The sequence below is a fragment of the Pinus tabuliformis genome, chromosome J (assembly GCF_031772625.1).
Source record: "Pinus tabuliformis cultivar Carrire ecotype Pingquan chromosome J, CPIR1, whole genome shotgun sequence".
NCBI lineage: Eukaryota > Viridiplantae > Streptophyta > Pinopsida > Pinales > Pinaceae > Pinus > Pinus tabuliformis.
In genome coordinates this window covers 6,261,840-6,276,124 of record NC_142295.1, presented here as the reverse complement: position 1 = coordinate 6,276,124, position 14,285 = coordinate 6,261,840, and the positions used below count along the sequence as shown (strand labels likewise).

At 36.0% G+C, this 14,285-nt stretch overlaps 1 protein-coding gene across 1 annotated transcript in view; it reads left to right on the top strand.

The window, feature by feature from the left end:
- LOC149225147 (uncharacterized) overlaps positions 1 to 12,282 on the top strand; it is a 166,874-nt gene extending 154,592 nt beyond the window's left edge. The window contains exon 2 of the mRNA XM_089376949.1: positions 12,261 to 12,282. Coding sequence (XP_089233075.1) covers positions 12,261 to 12,267 — 7 coding nt within the window. The 3' untranslated portion in view covers positions 12,268 to 12,282. The remainder of the gene's footprint in view (positions 1 to 12,260) is intronic.
- Positions 12,283 to 14,285: the final 2,003 nt, after the last annotated feature.

Here is a 14,285-nt window from a genome sequence, read left to right as displayed (position 1 = left end):
GATCCCCTCTTTCCCCCATCGTCGCTAACTTGTTCATGAAAGATTTTGATACCAAGGCCTTAACCACTGCTCAATTTCGCCCTATAAAATGGAAAAGATTCGTTGATGATACCTACGTCATCTGGCCTCATGGTCGTGAGAAACTAGATTTGTTTCTTAACCACCTTAATTCTCAATCAAACTCCATCAAGTTCATGATGGAAGTTGAGGAGAATGGTTGCCTTCCCTTTCTCTAAATTATCCTTTCTAGGAGAGATGATGGTTCTATCTGTCACCGAGTCTCTAGAAAAAAGACTCGCATTGAACATTATCTTCATGTCAGTTCTCATCATTTCCCGGCTCAGAAATTCCGGGTTCTCAACACTCTTGCCACCCGTGCTTTAAGAATCTCTGATGATAGCCACCTTGAACAAGAGAAATCTCATCTTCTTGAAGTTTTTAAAAATAATGGGTATAGAAGACCTCAAAGCCTCGAGGCCTTTCACAGAGCCAGCAAAACATCTAGAGTTAAACTTGCTCGTGTTGATCCTATCTCTAAGATTCATCTCTTGTATATCCAAGGAACCACGAACAAGATTTCCCATATTCTTAAGAAGATTAATGCCTCTTCTTCATTCAAACCTCTCAATACCATTTAAAATTCTCTTAGATTTGTTAAGGACCCTATTGATCCTAAGGACACAAAAGGGTTCTACCTTGTTCCCTACTCTGTGGTATCCCTACATTGGAGAAATGAGTAGGTCTATTAAACAGAGGATTAATGAACATGTCGTTGATATTAGACACAATCGTTCCCGCACATCAACCCTTGTCGAGCATGTAGAGAAATCAAAACACCACGTCTGCATTGAAGAATCCACAATCATTTCTAGAGTTAATCATTTCCACCACAGGAAACTTAGGGAAGCGATTGAAATTGAAAGGAATGCCAGTAACCTTAATAGGGATGATGGGTGGAAATTAAGTAAAAGCTAGATTCCATCTCTCTCCTCGTGACTCTTCCACCTTTTTTCTCTCCTTTCTCCCTCTGTTTCCTCCTTTTTTTCTTCTATCTTCTTCTAGTTTTATTCCCTATTATCCTTATTAATTTTCTTTAACTTCATTTGTCTAATATGATTAGTATATTATATATTTTTTGAGCATCCTTTTTTTTCTTCTTCTTACATCTAAATTACATGATGCGCTTACTAATACATCTTAATTATTAATAGTTGTGTTAACCTTTAGGGCTTTCGTTTCTTTCCTCCTTTGCTACTATCCTCCTATTCAAGAATAAGTTATCCTCTAATAAGTAATAATCATATTAAATGGACAACATCAATAAATATTCTTATTAAATAAATTGATAATATTATTGAATTATCATTAAAATATAGTGAAATAAAATAATTTAATAATATTTATAAATTATTATTAAAATATATTATTTTAATTTTGAATTATTCCTAACAGCTAGTTTTTGACCGAATATATTCTATTTAATAAGTCAAAAAAGTATTATATATATTAACTATTACCATATAAAATGATATCATTAAATTATTATTTTATAATATTGAAATTAAATAATTAATTATCACATAACAACTAGTTTCTAACTAAATATAGAATAATTAGATAGATAACCCCTTACCACTTTTTCTTAAATAATATTTTACCTTCCTCATTAACGAATTTACCAACGGCTAGTTTTCAACGGCTAACTCTGGGAAATGATGCATCCATGCTATTTGTTCCTTCAGATCGATTGATTTCTCACCTTGTCATGAGTATGAACCACATTAGTTGGTTCTAAACGTCGACCAAATCCTAACGATGTGATTAATCCAAAAGACTTATATCTTAACTATAGTTTGGATTGATTGCATACTATTGACACTATAAATTTAAAGTTCAAAATAATATTTTTTTATGATTACTAATGACATGATAGTGGTTGTAGGCACAGGTCAGTTGCTTGGGAAAATGACTCACACTTAGGTGATGGGGTTGTACAGATAAATGGAACTTTATGGGAGGGGTGGGACAGCGTCCCTGATTTCATCCGCTAGCACTCCCATCGTGACTTGGGATGGAAGGTGTCGGGATACCTTCACCTTAAATATCATTACGTCATGGAGGTAGACCGCATATTGGGCCACTCATGATGATTTTACTGGGGGTATGCGCATCAAGGCATATTCCTTGATCCCCAACACCATTAATCTCACTATAATTGGTGACAGGAGAGGATAGTAGTCTCCATTGTCACATCTAGTTTTTTTCCCCTCGTATTTGTTGGATGCTTGAAGGGAAAGTGGTGTGGCATCCTTAGAACTTCAATGCAAGTTCTTGAAGGGAACGACCAACTTGGCACCGTTGGCATCATGAAGAAACTTAATTGTGTGGCACCCTTGGAACTTTGAAGGGAATTTCCTGAAGGGCGTGACCGACTTGGCACCCTGGGCATCAAGAATAAACTACTGAAATATAACTAACATATGATAATCATTCTAATTCACATAATGTGGTAAGTAGGGTTTTAGAACCAAATAGAAAAGGGAGAATAGGAATAAATAAAAAGGTTGGACCACTTGAGAACTCTACCCTCCCCACATTTGGAAAATATAAGGGAGATAATGTGCATAAGTGTTTTCATAAGAAAAGAGGGGAAATGGACATAAAGTTAATTAGAAAGATTAATCCTAAAATAGTTTAACCTCATTAAGAAAAGAGGGTGGTGAATGAAAATAAAGAATAATAAATTTAATTAGAGAAATTTAATTTCATGAGAGAACCTCCATGTGGCAAGAGCCAACACAAGGATCTCCATCTAAGAGTCAAATTGAGTTAAACTAGGGTGTAGTTGGGAGACCAAATATGAGACCTACCAATTGACTTCAGTAATGAACACAAATTAAGGAGCATAAAGGGGAATTAAGAGACAACTAGGAGAAAAAATAGGGAGTCATGTTGGGGTGAGGAAAACTATTATTTTTGAATAAGAATTTAAGTAAATAATTTAGGAGAGCCTTGGTGAGAGGGTGACACATGGGTGGGTGAATAATCAAACTTTTATATTAATAAAAATAATTATTTATGCATGAAGTGCCAAGTGTCACCTATGAAGCCTCCTATAAAATAAGGGGCAAGTTATGGGGGGGCCTTTTTGCCCTATTATTGGATGGATGATATAATGCTATGGTGAGTGACTACGAGCTATAGTGAGTTTGGTGAGGTGGAGGTATTTAGAGAGGAGACTCTTGAGCCAAGAGTGCTCACCTCTATTAGCTGACATTCTTCCTCTATTGTACAACCACATTGCAGCTCGGGGGTCTGTGGGAAAGTGGAGTACCCAAGGAGAAGGTTGGGAGGTAAAGTGGTGAGTCACTAACATTCGGTTGGGACACATCAATATTCACACATGGACAAGGACGACAACAAGGGAGCGCAAGCAACAACAAGTCTGAGAACCAAAGCTCCACTCCTGGTTGAACAGTACATTGAGTATTCATAATTTATGTTATATGATTATTGATGTATTTATAATGACCAGATTGTAAATATTAATGGCATGATGGTTGAATTGAAATTTATAACTATTGACGTATGCATATCAATTTATGTGGTTTCAGTAGTCATTTAAATTTATGTGGGAACTTGATTTCTACTTTGAATTGTAAATTTAAAAAAAAATGGTCATCATAGGGAAGGTCCCTACACTCTAATAACTTTCAACTAAAAATTTTGTTTTTTTTAGGGACCAATACCTTAGTCAACTTGGAATATAAAGTGAAGGATAAATAAGAAGTGCCTTCATTAGACATGTTAACACTAGATTGAGTGCAGATATTCAAGTGTCAAGAGTCAACATGTATACATGAGTACTCTCCGGATCAGGTTGGACTTCTCTTCCTGGTCACTTGACATTGATGGTTTGAGGTCATCATACAGGGGTGAAGTTAACATTATAGAGCTCACTATTAACATTGATAGTTCATGAGTACCTCATCCATATTGGTACATTATTGTAAGCCATTATTCCATCCAAAGTTGCATTAGTATGAGTGTTTGGAGATCACATTAAGATCACTGCTCTAGGGGAAACACATGTTGTGTTATTTTTAGCAGGCTTCTGGTCTAGGCTACAAGATCTATTTTAAGAAGGTTCCTTGATTGTGGTTGCTAACATTTCCAAATTTTATGAAGCTTTATTTGTCTAGATGAATCCTAATGTATTTAGGTAGTGCATTAGGATAGACATTAGGTCAACAATGGCCAAGTGTAGTTTCCTAGTGAAATAAATCTTTTTGGTAGGCAATATCATTGTGAGAAGTAATATGAAATGCGTCATAGCCAGAAGAAGAAGCATGTTGAACATTTCAAGGATGAATATTCCATGCACATAGGATTTGGAAAACATAACTAAATCATGATGATCATCACTCAATTCCCACACTTGACAATCGAGTGACCATTGAGCTCGAATTTTAAAAATTCCCCTTTCCTTGTCGCTCCTCTGAACAAGGTTTGGATACTTAAAGGGAGACTTCACAAAAATGGATGGGATGAATGTAAATTTTAGTGAATCTAGAACGAATGCTAGTTATATGCCCATGAAAAGTACACACTTGTCTTTTTAAGACCACTTATTTTTTCCAAGATCGGTTTCTTAAAGTTGTTTTCTTGGGAAGATGATTGTAGATAGAGAAAAATCGGTTCATATTTTTGGGGTACACATAGCCAAGTAGAACGAGGCAGTGGATTGTGAGTCCATCATTGGTGGGGTTACACAGTGACAACAATTACTCAAATGTGCATACATCTAATAAAGGCCTCATAAGTATACTTCCAAGGAATTGAGATGGCATATTTAATTCCTTTTGTTATATTCAATATGTTATATCTTTAGTAAGCGGAAAGAGAAATATTCATGAATGACACATTTGAAATTCTTAAATGGGAGGTCTTGCGGGATGCCATTAAGTTGGGATCGACTTGAGGTATTGATAGGTACTGAATTAATACGAGAGATAAAATATCATATGATCGCGATGAAAGGTAATTCTAAAGGAAGCACAAGATCAAAAAAAGAGATATGCATATGCTTATCGATTAATCAAAGTTGTGAAGGAGGAGAGAGGGTGTTTTTCATAGTAAGGCCTAAAACGAGCTCCATAAGGTTTGGGAAAGGAGAAAAATTATCTCCACAATTCATGCGACCTTTTGAAAGCATAGAAAGGAAATAGTCGATGGCATATAAGCTTTCCTTACCTTCATCTCTAGCACGTATGCATGATGTGTTCCATGTGTCAGTATTGTGTCATTATGTTTTAGATCCTTTGCATGTTATTGACTTGGGTCATTTGTAGGTCTCAGACGAGGGCACAGTGATGGCCAAACCAGTTCGCATACTAAACTAGCAAACTCTATGGCTTTGACGGCGATTGGTGGACCAAGTTAAGGTCCAGTGGGACAGTTATAGTCCCAGCTCTGCCACTTGGGAGGACGTCGAGGAGATACATCACCATTTTCCTTTTCTGTTTTGAGCCCTTTGAGCAAAGTACATTGTTAAGAGGGGGTGTATGTTGTGCCCCTCTTTTGTTAATTGACCCTAATATGAAATTAGCCTTGATATATCCTTAGGGCTCATACATTATTCTTAGAGTACCTCAGGCCGAGGATCTGGATAATTGAAATTTACTATTTTTGCATGTGATAATAAATATTTTTTGGTTTGATGTTATGATGATAATAACTATGATGGATGTGTTTTATGACTATGTCTAATAATGTGATGGATTCATTATGCTAGCTGCATACATTAGTTCTTGCTCATGATTTACGGAAACGTTGTTGATTATGTCATGATGATGATTTAGCATACAAAATTATATTGGTGACTAATAATATGAATCAAGTATTAATGATGATTAATGAGTGTGGAAGGAGATTACCCAGATACATTTCATGTGATGAGTCGGCAACATCTTATTTGGTTTGAATTACATATTATTATCTCAAAATATTTTAAAATTTTAATTTAAAATTCTATTGTGAATTCTAATGCCCTATTAGTGGTTGCAGACACAGTTTAGTTGCTTGGTTGAACGACTCACACATGGGTGATGGGGTTGTACAGATAGATGGAACTTCAAGGGAGGGGTGGAACAATATCCCTAATTTCAACTGCTAGCACTCTCATCGTAACTTAGGTTGGAAGGTGTTGGGATACCATCTCCTTGAATATCACAATGTCGTCTAGACAGACCCCGGATTGGGTTGCTTGCAAAAATTTTACTAGCAGGCATGCATCAAGGCGAATTCCTTGATCCCCAACACCATTAGTCTCGCTGTAGAGGATGACATAGGAGAGGATAACAGTCTCTGTCATCGCACATAGTTTTCCCCTCATAGTCACTAGATGTTTGAAGCGCATGTGGTGTGGCACCTTTAGGACTTCAAGGGAATTTCTTGAATTCCATGACCAACTTGGCACCCTTCACATCAAGAAGAAACTAATTGGGTGTGGCACCCTTGAAACTTCGAAGAGAAGTTCTTGAAGGACATGACCAACTTGACACCCTTAGCATTAAGAAGAAACTACTCATATATAATTAAGATATGATAATCATACTATTTCACATAAAGTGGTAAATGAGGTTTTAGAACCAAGTTATCTAAATCAAGAATAAACCTTGGGTAAAGGGAGGATAGGAAGAAATAAAATGATTGGACCAATTGAGTAACTTTATCATTCCCATGTTTGGAAAATATTAGGTAGATAATGTGCATATAAAGTAACCCCATTGTATTTAATTGTTTGATGATAAAAAGGGGAAAGGGACATAATTTCAATTAAAAACATTAATCCTAGTATAGTTCAAACTCATTAAAAAAAGAGGGTGGTGAAAGAAAATAAAGAATAATAATTCAAATTAGAGAAATTTAATTTTATGAGAGAACCTCTATGTGGAAAGAGCCAACAAGAGCCAATTTGAGATAAACTAGGGGTAGTTGAGGAACTAAATATGAGACCTACCAATTGACTTCAGTAATGAACACAAAATAAGGAGTATAAAAGGGGGATCAAGAGGCAACTAGGAGAAGAGATAGGGAGTCATGGTAGGGTGAGGGAAAATATTATTCTTGAATAAAGTTTAAGTAAATAAATTAAGAGAGCATTGGTGAGAGGTTGACACATGGGTGGATGAATAATCAAAAGTTTATATTAATAAAAGTAATTATTTATGCATGAAGTCTCAAGCGTCACATATGAAGCTTCCTATAGAATAAGGGGCAAGCTATGGGAGAAGGTCACGTTTTTCCCTATTATTGGATGGATTACATAATGCTATTATGAGTGGCTATGAATCCTATAGTGAGTTTGGTAAGGTTGAGGTCATTAGAGAGGGGACTCTTGAGCCAAGAGTGCACTCATCCATTGCACAACGCCATTGTAGCTCAAGGGTATGTGGGGAAGAAGAGTACCCAAGGAGTAAATTTGGAGGTCAATTGGTGAGTCAACAATGTTCGATCGGGACACAAAATTAGTCATATGTGTACACAGACAACAACAAGGGAGCATAAGAAGCAACAAATCGAGGTCGAATCTCCACTCTTGGTGAACGAAACCTCGTGTTTCTATAAAATTTCTACTACATGTGTATTGTTGCATAAATAATTACCATATTGTAAAGGTAAATGATATGAGGATTGAATTGTAATTTATGATCTATTGATGTTTATGCCTTAATATATTTGTGTTCCCAATGTTGATGGGTGTTTAAAGTACTATGTGATCTTAATAATGGGTTTTTCCAGCAAATGTTAGTTTAAATGAAAATGTTTATTTGCTTATAACTGAATTTTGATACTGAACTACATTACTTTTGGTTTTAAAAAAATGCGTCATAGATTTGGTACCTACCCCAAGTGCCAAGAAGGATCAAAACTCTTTTCACTCTAAAAGAGGTTTGCATCTCAAGAGATTTCATCCCTCTTGGCACTTGGTAGATCTAGAGCTAAGATGAATCTAGGATAGTATAAATCATCTATTTTACCATCGCAATTTTATGTTGAAAGAGAAATGACTTGTGGGAATGTAAAAAAAAATTATCATATATTGAAAAAAAAAAACATAACATAACAATTTATAAATAAAAATAGAAATAAATAAAAAAGGAAAGCTTTATTGTTGATCCTTGAATGTTCACACAATAAAAAAAAAAGTAAGGAAAAGTTGAGAAGAGGAATCAAACCTTAAATGCACAGGAAGCATTGTTCGATCAGCTGACCAAACTCACAAATCAGCCAGCTCATGATCAAATACCACCACAACCTTCTTCTTCTACAGATCCATAACATTGTCCAATACTTGAGCATTCTTCTTTCTTTCTATTGTATCAAATCTTGTAAAATTTTGTAAGTCTCCAAATTTTGTAAGGCATTGAAGGTGGGGGAGATGTTGGAGGGGCTAGAAAAGAGTCGATAAGAAAGAATATATTTTAAAGTCAATCGATCCTCTAGTCAAGTCAACTACCTGAGTTGGTAGGAAAAAGTCAGTTCTAACAGTTAAAATGTTGTAATGGACTTGATAATATTACTTGAAATAAAACGAATAGACAAGGATGTTTCTTCTTCCTCTTCAACGGTTGATAATAATCATTGACAAACCAATTTCACATCATATAATGAGAATTCCATTATGATGTTATTGCGTTAAGAGGCACTCTCCAACCCAGTATGATAGAGATGTAATGTAATGTAAGGTAATACCCTATAAACATTTTAACTCGGTCAAAATAAAATAAATAAATAAATAAAAATTATTATTTTTATTTTTATTAATTTTTATAAATTATTACCAAGAGCTTTTGAGCTCCAAGTTTATGGGAACTGATGGTATTGACCCATGCTATTCATGTGGAATGTAGCTTATTGAAGGGTGGAAATTAAACAAGCCTAGATCCATGTTAACTCTGAATCTACCAAGTGTTGTGCCCCACTTTGGTTGACTGACCCTGATATGACATTAGCCTTGATATAGCCTTAAGGCTCATACATTATTCGTTGAGGACGTTAGGTCAAGGATCTGAATATTCGACTTTTACTATTTGTGCATGTGATAATAATTATTTTCGTGTTTAATATTATGATGATAAGAATTGTGATGGATGTGTTTTATGACTATGTATAATCATGTGATGGATTCATTATGTTGTCTACGTACATTAGTTCTCGCTCAAGATTTATGAAAATTATGATGATTATGTCATGATCATGATTTAGCATAAAAAGTTATATTGGTGACTAATAATATGAATCAAGTATTACAAATTATTATTGAGTGCGATAGGAGACTACCCAGATGTACTGCTTGTGATGAGTTGGAAACCTTTGTTTTGGTTTGAATTGCATACTATAATCTCAAAATATTTTAAAAGTTAAATTTAATTTTTTTTGTGAATTCTAATGACATGTTAGTGGCTTCAGGAACAGGTTAGTTTCTTGGCCAAATGACTCCCACATGGGTGATGGGGAACTTCATGGGAGGGGTGGGACAACATCTCTGATTTCACCCTCTAGCACTCTTGTCGTGACTTAGGCTGGAAGATGTTAGGATACCTTCGCCTTGAAGATCACAATGTCATGGGGTCAACCCCGAATTGGGTCGTTCACAAATATTCTACTAGAGGCCCTGCATCAAGGTGGATTCATTAATACCCAACACCATTAGTATCACTATAGAGGGTGACATAGGAGAGGATAATGGTCTTCGTCATTAAACCTAGTTTTTTCCCTCATATTCATTGGATGCTTCAAGGGCAAGCGATATGGCACCCTTGAAACTTCAAGGGAAGTTCTTGAAGTGTGACCAACTTGGCACCCTTGACATCAAGAAGAAACTAATTGGGCGTATCACCCTTAGAACTTTGAAGAGAAGTTCTTGAAGGGCACAACCGACTTGACACACTTGGAATTAAGAAGAAACTGTTAATATATAATTAATATATGATAATCATACTATTTCACATAATGTGATAAGTGAGGTTTTCGAACCAAGTTATCTAAATTAATAATAAACATTGGGGTAAAGGGACAATAGGAAGAAATAAAGAATATTATACCAATTGATTAACTCTACCCTTCCATTGTTTGGATAATCTTAGGTAGATAATGTACATATAAAGTAACCCCAATGTATGTAAGTGTTTAATATGTAAAAAGGGGAAAGGGACATAGATTTAATTAAAAACATTAATCCTAGTATAGTTTAACCTCATTAAGAAAACAAGGTGGTGAATGAAAATAAAGAATAATAATTTAAATTAGAGAAATTTAGTTTCATGATAGAATCTCCATGTAGCAAGAGCCAACACAAGGATCTTCATCAAAGAGTCTATTTGAGATAAACTAGGGCTTGTTAAGGAGCCAAATCTGATACCTACTAGTTGGCTTCAATAATGAACACAAAATAGGGAGTATAAAAGGGGGATCAAGAGACAACTATGAGAATAAATAGGGAGTCATGTTAGAGTGAGGAAAAATATTATTTTTGAATAAAATTTAAGTAAATAAATTAGGAAAGCCTTGGTGAGAGGCTAACACATGGGTGGGCGAATAATCAAACTTTTATATTAATAAAAGAAACTGCTTATGCATGAAGTTCCAAGTGTCACCTATAAATCCTCCTATAAAAGAAGGGGCAAGATATGGGAGAATGATCACTTTTTTCCTTATTGTTGGATGGATTACACAATGTTATTTTGAGTGACTACGAAGCCTATAGTGAGTTTGGTAAGGTGGAGGTCATTAGAGAGGGGACTCTTGAGCCAAGAGTTCTCCCCTCCATTAGTTAGTATTATTCCTCTATCGTACAACCCCATTATAGTTCAGGGGTCCGTGGGGAAGAAGAGTACCCAAGGAGTAGGCTGGGAGGTCAACCGATGAGTCAACGATGCTCGGTTCGAATGCAACAATCTTCACACGTGTACGTGGACAACAATAAGGGAGTGTAAGAAGAAACAAATTCGAGATCGAATCTCCACTTTTGATGAATGGTACCTCGTGTTTTTATAACAATTCTACTATGTGTATTGTTGTATAAATAATTAACATTATGTTAAAGTAAATGAATGAGGATTGAATTATAATTTATGGACTATTGATGTATATGCCTTAATATATATGTGTTGCCAATTTTGATGGGTGTTTAAAGTACTATGTGATATTAGTAATGGGTGTTGCTAGCAAATGCTTATTTTAAATGAAAATGATTATTTGCTTATGATTTCATTTCGATACTTAACTGCATTACTTATGGGTTAAAAAAAACTGGCATCATAGGGTTAGTCCCTACACCTAGTATTAGTGCCTAGGTTCAACCTCTAGGACCTATGGACCCTTGAAGTAAAGCGCCAAGAAGGGTACAATCCTCAATCGAAGAAGAACGAATATGACTAGAACTAGTGAGGCCTCCTAAAATGTGTTTCATTATTGTTATACAGTAAAATGACCTCCTCATCAGCTCAAAGGAGAAAGACACATTGGTTGACGATAATACCTAAATTACAAGGCCATTTTCCAAGGTAATGCACCCTAGAAACAGACAAGGATAGTTATAACGCTTTCCATCTCTCAGCCAAAGGTGTTAGTCCCTAGTTTAATGCTTTATTTTGCCTAAAGGGCAACATTACTAGATATTTATGAGATTCTGGAGGTCAAAGCATGAGTTGATTGATTGACACTCCGCTTTTCACTCAAATGTCAGCTCAAAACGCAGGAAACATCTGCCTTCAGCCTAACTAAGGACATTGGTATTCATAAAGGAGTCTCATGGGAAGTGAAAGAGAAATAAAGTGAGGCAACATCCAAGCTTTTGCCTCAATGGAACTCATGAAAGAATTGGCAAGGATGAACCTCTCTCCATCTATATATTGGAGGCTCGGTCATTGTAATGGAGGTTGAATGGTTGTCAAAACTTTGCAAGAGATTTAGTATTGTTATGTTGCCATGAAGTTAAGATAGAGAGAGAGAGTGGAGTTGAAGGACTAGAGGAGGCTTGATCCAACCAAGATGGTTGTAATCATTCTTCTTCTATCTAATAATATAGATATGTTTCTGTGTTATCTACTTGATGGTGTCGATATTGTATTCCTTTACATGTTGATTTGATTACATGATTAATAATGCATGCTAGCTTATATTCTCATATATTGAAGTTTTGATTATCAAGGTTTATATATTGTAGGATTATGCTTTATCTTGTCTATGTGCAGGTTCTGATCTAGGAGATGGCGAAGAGGTTTTCCACTTTTCCACACTGAGTTTTCCAGCAGGGCTACACCAAGGACTAAGATAATCATTCTCCTTTTTCTTTATCAATCATGTATTAATATGAATATATGTGTGTTTCTTTGTGACATTTGCATCTAATCTTAAACATTCTACCTTGGGTCCCAGGAAGACCCGAGAGAGTATTTCATTCACAACCAATCGTGCATTAATCCCTATAGCAGAAATGGCGACTCCGCTGGGGACTAATACTTAGTTCCTGGTTTTGATCTTTCAAGTTCCTGGATTTCTCTTTCTTTCTAGGCCTTCCCATTTTTCTTGGTTCCCATTTTGACCAGTCATGATGCTTCAAAACCTCCTATGTTGTGCATAGCCTTTGATCAGACCCTTAATGACCCTTTTAATAGCCTCTACCTCTATAACGCACCCTATTTATGCAGTCCAGTGAGTTATAATGCTCCCCAGGCTTTTGGACAAAGTGTTAGTCCTGCTATTAACGCTTTTTAACCTCTTCTAAGAAATGTTAGTCAACCATTATCTTGATATCCATCATGTTCTTTGGATTCCGGGGTTGGGAGGTTGCTTGTAGTCTATTCTAGGGATCTTTAACTGTGCATTGTGTTTGGTTGCCTACTTCTATGATCATTTTTCTTTTTATGAAAATAGCTTAAGTGCATTTGTTTTTCAGGAAAAGAAAATGAAATTTTTTGTTTAAATTTATGTTTTAGTTGGTTTGATTCTGCATATATATTGGGTTAGTTGTTAGAGAGCATTGAATGTATGCATGTTGTGCATGTGTTTACTACATTGGATGCATGGTACTGAATTGATGTATATATAACTCTCTCCTTTTAGAAATACTTCTTCATCGAATTGAAATTGAAAAGCATATTTTATGCATGGTTTGAGTCAGAGTCTCATAAAACTCCATATGTCAACACCCCTTCTGAAGACATTAATAAAGTACCTTTAAAATCAATCTCGTAATAAAAACAATTAGCAACTCTTTTTGAGCATACACACAGATTAGTTTAGGCTAGGATATTGAGCTAGGTCATGGTGAATAAACTGCCCACAATCACAAAACTGAGACCAGAGTCATTAAGAGAGTAAAATCATGTTGCACTCATATCATCCGGGACCGCTCCCCTCAGAAAGGAGTTAAATGTGAGACAACATTGGAATGTGAGAGAAGGTATCTCACCTTCGATTGCATCTCCATTGGGTATTTTGTGTATTGGGGATCCCCTCGGGGATATTGGAGCTGAGTCGAGGACTCAGGTATCCTGCCCACACAACATATTGTCTACGACCATGTCCCCCCCAGTGGTGTCTGTGATTTTAGGTAACCTTAGTGGCCAGAATTTTTTAGGGACGAACATAAGGTGAATGGGGCAGGCTTCCCTAATACCTAAATAGATGAACCTACTCCATCTTCGGTTTTTGGGAGGGTTATCGTCTTCACGAGAGTACTTGGACCCTTAATTTAAGGTTCGGAGGAAGCTCAGGAGTAATCATAATTGCACATTTGGCCAACTCTCTCTTTTAGCCATTGTGATATTGGGTTTCATCTCCAGCAAATGGTGGTTATCAAATAGATTCATATTTGCTTACTGCTTGTTGATTGAATTTTAGAGTATTTTTTTATTTTTAAGTGTTGGTTTGTTATCACTGAGACTATAATAAATATCACTTTAGATTTTCTTATAAAATATATCGGCCACCGTGGCTACATACGGCCCACATCATCAATCTAGGTGACAGCAAGGTCTTCCTCCACTGACCCTGGAGGATCAGTCGAGCCTTGGTAATATGGATTCTCCATTTCAGGAAATCAGTCTCAAATGTCTAACGCTGAATCACATAACACTTCCCAAGGAACCATACTTCCTGAGGACTTCTTTAACGAAGGAGTTGTACCTCCTTACAATCCTCCCCTCACTAATCCTCTTGGACCAGTGTTGATTTAGGTAGCACATGTACCTGTCATGTCTTCATCAGTACCCACA